Genomic DNA, 9,387 nt, shown 5'->3' on the forward strand with positions numbered 1-9,387 from the left:
AACTACAGGAATAAAAAGCTATTATGCTAATTTCATCTCATAGTCATCAATCATCCGCGATAGAGCTGTCACGTCATTCCGTGTTCCCCCTCTGATGCGGTGTGTGTGTGTGTCGGAGGGAGGGAGGGAGGGAGGGAGGGAGGGAGGGAGGGGGGGCGAATTGAACACATCCTCATTATATTTACCGGGACCCCGGGGCGGTGTGTGCGCTCGTGTGTAAACGGGAGGGAATCTTTGAGTGAGCAGGTCTGTCGTTCACAGACACCGTCAATAACGGTAAGTACAGTAGTCCTAGTATATGAGGTATATAGATATTTTATTTCCTGTCTTGTAGGCCTATTTCAATTAAATCAGACTTTTCTAAGTTTATTCTGCAAGATTATTTGGATGAATGTAGGCCTACCTTCGGCTTTGTTCTGTTCTCTCATTGAGGAAGAACAACTCCGTGCACAAGGATTTCTGCCATTGTATTTTTGGGGCATAGGCCTATTTTGTTTCATTTAAAACATTTGTATTTCTCCATGAAAGGGGATAAATCGAAGGTTCTAAACTGAATATAAGTTCCTGAAGGAGAGGACCCGTAGGGTGCCTGCGGGAGTCCATGTGACGTCAGAGAGACAGGCGCGTTAAAAGCAGAGAGCGCATCAGGAGTGGCATGGTTGGTTTGTGGATGATAGATCACAACATCACTACCGCTTTGGACTGCAAATGATGCGTTTCACCGCGTCAGATTGACTGGACAGTAAACAGATTCATTAATTCAGCGAGTCACCAACTGTCAACCGACTTGGACACCTAAGCCATCCCCCAAAAAACATCCCAAGGGCATTACTGGGAATTGGGGAGAACGGACATTTCCCTAGCTGATGTTTCCCAAATACATCGAAAGAAGAACTGAAGAAGAGCTGAAGAGGAGCTGATCAGACTGTTCATTACAAACCAATATTGGGTGCGGGCACTTTACCCGGGGTGAAAAGCAGTGCGTTTCGGTGTTGGTTTGATTTGGTAAAAGTTACCTTTATTCACAGATCTAAGACAAGCATAACCTCTCCAGACCCCACAATCGGAGGGCAATTGCAAAAGTGACCTTAGATCAACGTCTAGGAGCTACTTAATCCTGATGCACGGATGAGTGACAGTTGGAAATCGTGCTCGATCCTTTGAAGTTTGCCGACATTCACTGATGTTTGATATCATGGCTTACCCGCAGTTAGGATATCCCTACTCACCCACACACCCGGTAAGGCGTCTCTCACTAGAACAAACATCACAGTGTGGTGAAGGAAAACATTGTTTGTTTCTGTTACTATAGTGTCTTCGGTTTTGCACATAAATCCTGTAGCCCAACTTTTTGTTTGCTTGACAAAATAACGAATTTATAGATAGCCTTTTTCGTTTTGTGCTCATGCATTGCATATTGGTTATATTCTTCCTGAAGAATCTATTCTTGTATTCGCGCCAGTTCCTCATGAGCACGAGCTCTCTAGCCAACTGCCTCGAGCCTAGCGGAAGGTCTCTGCTGGACTCCGGTGTGATGCCCCCCTCTCCCCAGCCTCTCCGGTGTCCGGTGTACGAGAGCAGACTGCTCGGCTCCCCGGGCCAAGAGCTACCAACCCCGGCTATAGGTCTGGGTGTGTACGGCGCTGCCTATGGAAAGAGCCAGGGGTACTATGGCACCTGCGGAGGCGACGCAACAGCTTTATATGCCAGGGTATGTACTTATCTATATTGAATTTCGTTTATATATATATATATATATATATATATATTATATATATCTTCTTATTTCACTTAATTCATCATGTCAGCGAAAATTAAAAGGACAGACATTTGCCCAATTCGTACGTACTGGACTGTTCCATATCTGTGGTGGGCACGTAGCCTAAACAAAACTATGTTTGACAGTCAGGTTTTGAAAGGTTTTCTTAAGTTTTCTCAATCACAATGAAATAATAATGAATAATTCAATATTTTGATTTCATATTTGCAGGGAACATTGGAGTCCAAAGATGGAGCGGCTGCGCATGTGGGGGCCTCTCAAACCCCTGCTTACTATCCGTACGATTACGCATTTGGACAGTATCCATATGACCGATATGGGTATGTCTACTAAACGTGCTATCTGTTTCTAAATAACTTGTAATTCCGTTAGAAAACATTTCAATTGTATCTAACCGTGAGAAATGGTGATAACGCATGCGTAATTGTGGCATAAAATAGTTCAATTTACAAACGCATGTCTCCTGCACAATGTAATAAGTCAAACCCCTTAGAGTTCCAAGTACAAGGAGGAAAAAGTCAAATATTTGAAAACTCCAGCACATCTTAGATCCAATAAACAGAGGGTTGAAAATAAATATTTGGAAGAGTTTCTCTTTCAAATAAACTCCTATTCTGACACCCCTCCCATCTCCTCCCTTCTCCCAGGTATGGGTCATCAGTGGACAGTGCAGCTGCCCGGAGGAAGAACGCTACCAGGGAGACCACCAGCACTCTGAAGGCCTGGTTGCAGGAACACCAGAAGAACCCGTACCCCACCAAGGGAGAAAAGATCATGCTGGCCATCATCACCAAGATGACACTCACACAGGTAACAACTGGCTCAGTTTGGAGACTGAATATGTTAGTTGGAGCTCTACTGAACTTATTGTTGTGTTCCAGTACATGTCCGACCGAAGAGCACTATGTACTGGTTAGTCACAGTGCTCCTCACTTTTTGAGGAGCACTACACTGTAAAGGGGTTGCAGTGACTTTGACAGTAACTTACAAGCAGCTCAGTGGCAAGTAAAATTATATATGTCATATTATAAACAGGGTGGTTCGAGCCCTGAATGCTGATTGGCTGAAAGCCATGGTATATCAGACCGTATCCATGGGTATGACAAAAAAAATACAAAATTGTTCTAATTACGTTGGTAACCAGTTTATAATAGCAATAAGGCACCTCAGGGGGTTGTGGTATATGGCCAATATAACACGGCTAATGGCTGTATCCAGGCACCCCGAATTGTGTTTTGTCTAAGAACAGCCATTAGCCATGATATATATGTCATATAACATACTCCTTCGGGCCTTATTGCTTAAAAACAGTACTCCAGGGGTAGACAACCCTGCTCCTGGAGTGCCACAGGTACAACTAGGCACCATACCAGGTCAACTGAGCTAATTGATCTGTTCAGTGATTGACTAAATTCCGCACAACTGGTCTTCCAGGTCAGTTAAATCAAAAACATGAAGTACATGTTCGAGTTCCGAGTTAAATTGGTACAGCATTCTTACTCACAGGTGCAAACAGAGCCACCGGAAAACGTGTGGCGAGACAGCATTTCCCCCAGTACTTCATAATCTGGTGTTGCCATTTTCAAAGCAGCAGTACCGACAGGGCCAGTAACTTCTCAGCGCATTTTTGAATTCCAGTTCAACATTTACCTGCTCTGTCGCCGCCTACCATTGAAAACCATTGAAGACTACACTCAGAAAAGTCGTGCTATTTGTATTTGTGCAATATAATTGACCGCACAGTCAAGCACCACTACACTCGCGCAAGTCACAACTTCTCGAGCACTGCAGAAGTTGATAGCTAAAATCGAACAGCACGTACGAGTTGTCCTCAAGTAAAAAGAAGCGCCCATCAATCTACTTGCTGAGCTTATTTATTTTAGTGAAAGTAATTTACAAAAGTAAACCTTCAATAGTGAACACACTAGCATTATGCTGGCTACTCCTCATAGTCTGCAAGGAGTAAGCTACAAAATACCCTTTATAGCATTCCTCTTTCCTGGCCTACTGTAGCCAGTTAGATATCTCTTTTGGAACGCAATTGTCTTAAATAACATACTTTAGAAACAAAAATGAATGCAATTATTACAACGTAATGACTTACATTGCTAAATTATATTAAACAGCTTTTAATACATATCATACTAATCAAATATAGGCTATTAATAGCTGAATATAGATAGAAAGCATGCAAACCTAGGCCCTGTGTGACCCCAATGCATTTAAAATTACACCATGTCCGGGCCAGTAGAGATTCTGTTTGGGCCAGTCAATTTTGAGCCAAGTTAACATTGGACCCTGTCATAGCCTACGAATAGGACCCAGAGTTTTACCTGACCAGGTCATGATATCAGTACAAACTCCAGGCCCAGCAAAGACATGTACGAATTTTGCCTCATCACTTTTGAACCTGTGTTGCAGCCTTTGGGTGCAACAAATATAGTCTCTTACAAGGCACACCTCAAAATATGTTAATGAGACAGAAACAACAATGCCATGCACCCGCTAGTGGTAAAAACATTTTGGGATCTCCAAAGACATGGTACGCTACTGTATTCTGTGGGATGGAATTTCAGTACCATTTGAAATACAGTAAGTATTTCCCCACCCACAACATTCTTCCACAATGCACCATCATTTACAATATGCTAGAGTATTTTACTGCTGATAATACCCCAAATTACCGTATAAATTACAGTTTTCTGTTACAGTGTCAGCACTGGATACTCACAGATAAAGATTACATCCCACAGAAATGTCTTCTGCTTTATCCTAAAAACAATTAGAAACACAGGTTGGAGAGGTTGGAGCAGAGGGCAGCCGTACTGCAGTGCCCCTGAAGCAGTTTTAGGGGTTAAGTGCCTTGCTCAACGCCACAAAGGCCAGATGGGGAATTGATCAAATATGCAATACTATCTTAATGTGTTTGTTCATTCAGGTGTCCACGTGGTTTGCCAATGCACGGCGGAGGCTGAAGAAGGAGAACAAAGTCACATGGTCACCACGAGCCAATAAGAGCTCTGACGAGAGGGGCTGTGATGATGACAGTGACAGTGCAGAGGGATCACAAGAGGAAGAGCCAATCAAAAGCGAGATAGATGTTGATGGTGAGTGCATGCGTACCATAGATTTATATCATTAACTAGAAGAAGCAATTAAAAGGGCGTCTATTAATTTAGATGGAAGTTGCTTTCTATCAGGCTGTCAAGTTTATGATTGTTAAAACATCTATGTATTTTTTGGCTGTAGATTCTGTAACAGTGAGGTGTGTGGACCTACAACAGAGTGATCTGGAGGACTTTGATCTGCTTGAGTCGGATGGTTCTGACTGCGACCCTAAACACCAGTTTCACACCAAGGACACCCCAGTACACACACCACCGGACCACCACCACCACCCCAAAGACCCTTCTACCAGCCCACTCAGACATACCCCAGACACATCCCGACACGGGAACGAGCGGTTGTCACTGTCAGCAGACTGTCCCAAACACACACCAGAGCACAACCGAACAACCAACTCATTCTACACTCAACAGGACCTGCAAAGTACAGAGAGCAGCAAACCTAAAATCTGGTCCATCGCACAAACTGCTGCTATCCAACCTGAATTCCCTGCATGCATGCACACAGCCACCCCCAGCGAGTCTCTCTCCCCAGGGGGGTATCCAACTGAAGTACCCCACCTGAAGGTGGGGGCGGCTGGGCAGCAGGACTCCCCGGTGACTACCCTCAGAGATTGGGTGGACGGGGTCTTCCACGACCCACTGTTCAGACAGAGTTCCTTTAACCCTGTGTTGTCCAAGCCAGCCATGGACAGGGCATGGATTGGGTTAAATAGACAGGTGATGGAAGGCAGAACTCTGGGACAACGTTCTGTTGAACATGTTACCTCGTCTTTGCAGAATGTATAGACTTCTTTACAGAGACTTACAGAGATGTACAGAGACTTACAGAGACTGCTGTAGAAAGGTATATGAACTCCCTGTGATGGCACATGCTTCCATGCCTTTTTTTTGTTTTAGAAAAGTGTCAATGCATCATGTAGGCTACATCAGTGTCAGTAAATAAGTTCTGCATGAACTTCAAATTCTTACTACTTTCAGTTTAAAACACAGATGTAAATGAGTGGAAAAGAGGGATTCAATCCCTTTGGACATAGACAAGCAATGTAGTAGCCTACTCATTCTTCAGGTAAAATGAACCCCTCAACAGATTGGAAAGTGCTGGATGGTTTGATCACAAAAACACTGAAAATATGTAGTTTTATGATGTTGGAGTATCACATTAGTCGTTTATTGGAACTTTGTCATTCCTACAGCACCGTGGGAATACCTTAGGGGGAGTAGCCTACTGGCCTACACCGTTTACAGACCTTTTATAATAACCAGATGCATGAGAGCACCATTTTTTTCTCTTAAACGAAATAAAGCATCATATATGTTTTGCTTATGATCACATCTGATATGACTATTTCACACGTGTATACATGTTCTTGCACTAAAGTCCGATTGCAGTTGTTGAGTCACTGAAATAAACAATCGTTTTTTGCAGAATGATGTTCTCTCTTTATGCGTCTGTTTGCTCGTGGCGTTCGCTCTCCATGGTCCTGAAACTGTGTCGCTAAATCATGAAAATATATCATAGCCCACAAATGAAATATAAATAGGTTTATTTTACATTTTTTATTGAACTAAAATGTAAATTTAAATTTCCTCCAAGACGGAATATTTTGCACATATAGTTAGTTCCTCAATGAATGCACATTGGAGATCGAGATATACTGTAGTAGGCTATTTTTCCCTCAGTTTGTGTGTGTGTGTGTGTGTATGTTTGTAAAAGAGGGCAAGCTGGGCATCCTTGAGCCGTGACTAATTCCAACACACAGAGGACAGGGCTGCTAAATTGTTAAATCGATGCCACTTCCACCGCGGGCCCAGATATAGCAGCAATCAGTGATGCGTCTCTTTTCATTAGCCGGCTTTTGACTGCATCAACCTGGGACCATGAGCTGCGCATCCACCGCTCTCTAAACGGGTCACTCCATTATAGAATATACTCCATTAGCGAGGAGTTGAGCTGCCTAACACACTTCTTAATCTAATAGCTTTATCTCCACTGACTTCATGCAATATCTCTTCTGATTTGCCAGCTGACGGGTTAGGAGTAGCCTAGGTCTGACATTGTAAGACGATCCATGACATGATGCCGTTCAACCCGAGGGTTGAGGGAGACTTTTCCAAATATTAAGGCTAGAATAATAAGTGGCATGAGAGGGATCGAATGGATGGATACTATTGATACAAATGAGGTACAATTCGATCTGGTAAACATCTTTAATATATATATATATATATATATTCAGTAAAGGCCTACATCATGGACTTATTTTGGTCTTTGAATCACCACACCCATCATATCTTTATAAGATGCTTAATGTCGTTGCTTCAAATACAATTTAGTAAATATATAACATTATAGGCCTAATGGAATAGTTCTCACCCTCTCTTCAACTCAAATCCTACAATATCCCAAAAACCTTCAGTTGTCAAGAACAATAAATTATTCAACATAACTTCACGAATTTGAGGCTTTATAAAATGTTCCATAAACACTTTCTAAATAAGAGTTAAAGAACAATTAAGCGGTAGGGTCCAGGATGAATAAACTACTTTTCCCTCTCTTCTTTTCTCCTCAGTATTCGGGTTTAGGAAAGATGATAAAGTATTAAACAGAACAGAGCCGAGATCTTCCGAGGCCTTGTATGGAATTAACCATTTCAGTCTAAATAATTCAAGACGAATTCAACCGAGAATTCCATTCTTTTTCTGCTTCATAAATAAATTAGATTTAAGATGATAAATAATGACATCTGGCTCTTCCTGTAAAGTTTACTTTCTTTCTTCAGCGCAATGAATGTAGACATAGTATATCGAACAATCCTGTAGTCTTATTTACATAGAGCTAGCTAAGGATTACAAAGCGGTACAATGAACAATCTCTGAAATAATGCTCGACACACACAAAAAATAATGTTTCTAAATAGTACCAGATTGAGGTTATTTGGCTTGTAACCATAGCATAAACCCTTTTAATGTAATTTAAAACCCTTTTTTGGAGGTTCAATAAAGAACCATGCTCATAAGGTTCTACCTGGAACCTTATGGTGCTATAAAGAACCCTAAGATTCTATAAAAAATAACAATTAAAAAATGATCTAAATAGCAGCAAAAAAAGGTTCCACTGTGGTTACAACCCTTTATGTGGATGTACAGAACCTTTTTTATGGTTCTTTATATAACCTTTATGGAGAATGGTTCTATAAAGAACCTTTCTCAATCTGAAAGGTTATTTCACAAGACACGTCACTGGCCACAGTCATATATAATATGTAATGGCATACAGTGCTTTCAGAAAGTATTCACTTAACCCACATTTTGTTGTGTTACACCCTGAATTCAAAATGGATTCAATATTTTTTTTCTCGCCCATATAAACACAATACCCCATAATGACAAAGTGAAAACATTTTTTGGGAGATTTTTGCAAATGTGTAAAAAATGAAATGCAGAAACATCGTATTTACGTAAGTACTCACACCCTTGAGTCAAAACTTTGTATAAGCACCTTTGGCAGCGATTACAGCTGCGAGTCTTTCTCGGTAAGTCTCTAAGAGCTTTGCACACCTGGATTGTACAATATTTGCACATTTGCACATTATTCTTTTCAATTCTTCAACCTCTATCAAGTTGATTGTTAAGCATTGCTAGACGGCCATTTTCAAGTCTTGCCATAGGTTTTCAAGCTGATATGATTCAAAACTGTAACTAGGCCACTCAGGAACATTTAATGTCGTCTTGGTAAGCAACTCCATTGTATATTTGGCCTTGTGTTTTAGGTTATTGTACTGCTGAAAGGTGAATTTGTCTTCCAGTGTCTGTTGGAAGGCAGACTGAACCAAGTTTTCCTCTAGGATTTTGCCTGTGCTTAGCTCTATTCCATTTCTTTTTATCCAAAAAAAAAAACTCCCTAGTCCTTGCCGATGACAAGCATACCCATAACATGATGCAGCCACCACCATGCTTGAAAATATGACGAGTGGTAGTCAGTAATGTGTTGTGTTGTGTTTGCCCCAAACATAACGCTTTGAATTCAGGTCATGTTATGTACAGGCTTCCTTCTTATCACTCTGTCATTTAGGTTAGTTATGTGGCAGAACTACAATGTTGTTGATCCATCCTCAGTTTTCTCCTGTCACAACCATTAAACTCTAACTGTTTTATAGTCACCATTGGCTTCATGGTGAAATCCCTGAGTTGTTTCCTTCCTCTCCGGCAAGCTGAGTGTGGAAGGACGCCTGTAGCTTTGTAGTGACTGTGTGCATTGATCTAAAGTTGCAATTAATAAATTCACCATGCTCAAGGCAATTTTTAATGTCTGTTTTTTTTTTACCCATCTATGAATAGGTGCCCTTCTTTGTGAGGCTTTGGAAAATGTCCCTAGTCTTTGTGAGTGAATCTGTGTTTGAAATTCACTGTTCGACTGAGGGATCTTAAAGCTAATTGTATTCTTTCATTTTTTATTAATATCAAAACATTTTAGAAAAA

At 41.3% G+C, this 9,387-nt stretch overlaps 1 protein-coding gene across 1 annotated transcript; it reads left to right on the forward strand.

Moving 5' to 3' along the window:
- Positions 1-233: 233 nt before the first annotated feature.
- On the forward strand, positions 234-6,336 carry LOC110488110 (iroquois-class homeodomain protein irx-4-B). Its single transcript, XM_021560132.2, has 6 exons — positions 234-1,240; positions 1,463-1,711; positions 1,991-2,100; positions 2,428-2,590; positions 4,719-4,887; positions 5,030-6,336. The coding sequence occupies exons 1-6, from the start codon at positions 1,184-1,186 to the stop codon at positions 5,692-5,694; spliced, it is 1,413 nt and encodes a 470-aa protein (XP_021415807.1). The 5' UTR covers positions 234-1,183; the 3' UTR covers positions 5,695-6,336.
- Positions 6,337-9,387: the final 3,051 nt, after the last annotated feature.

The sequence above is a fragment of the Oncorhynchus mykiss genome, chromosome 32, assembly GCF_013265735.2.
Source record: "Oncorhynchus mykiss isolate Arlee chromosome 32, USDA_OmykA_1.1, whole genome shotgun sequence".
NCBI classification, from domain to species: Eukaryota; Metazoa; Chordata; class Actinopteri; order Salmoniformes; family Salmonidae; genus Oncorhynchus; species Oncorhynchus mykiss.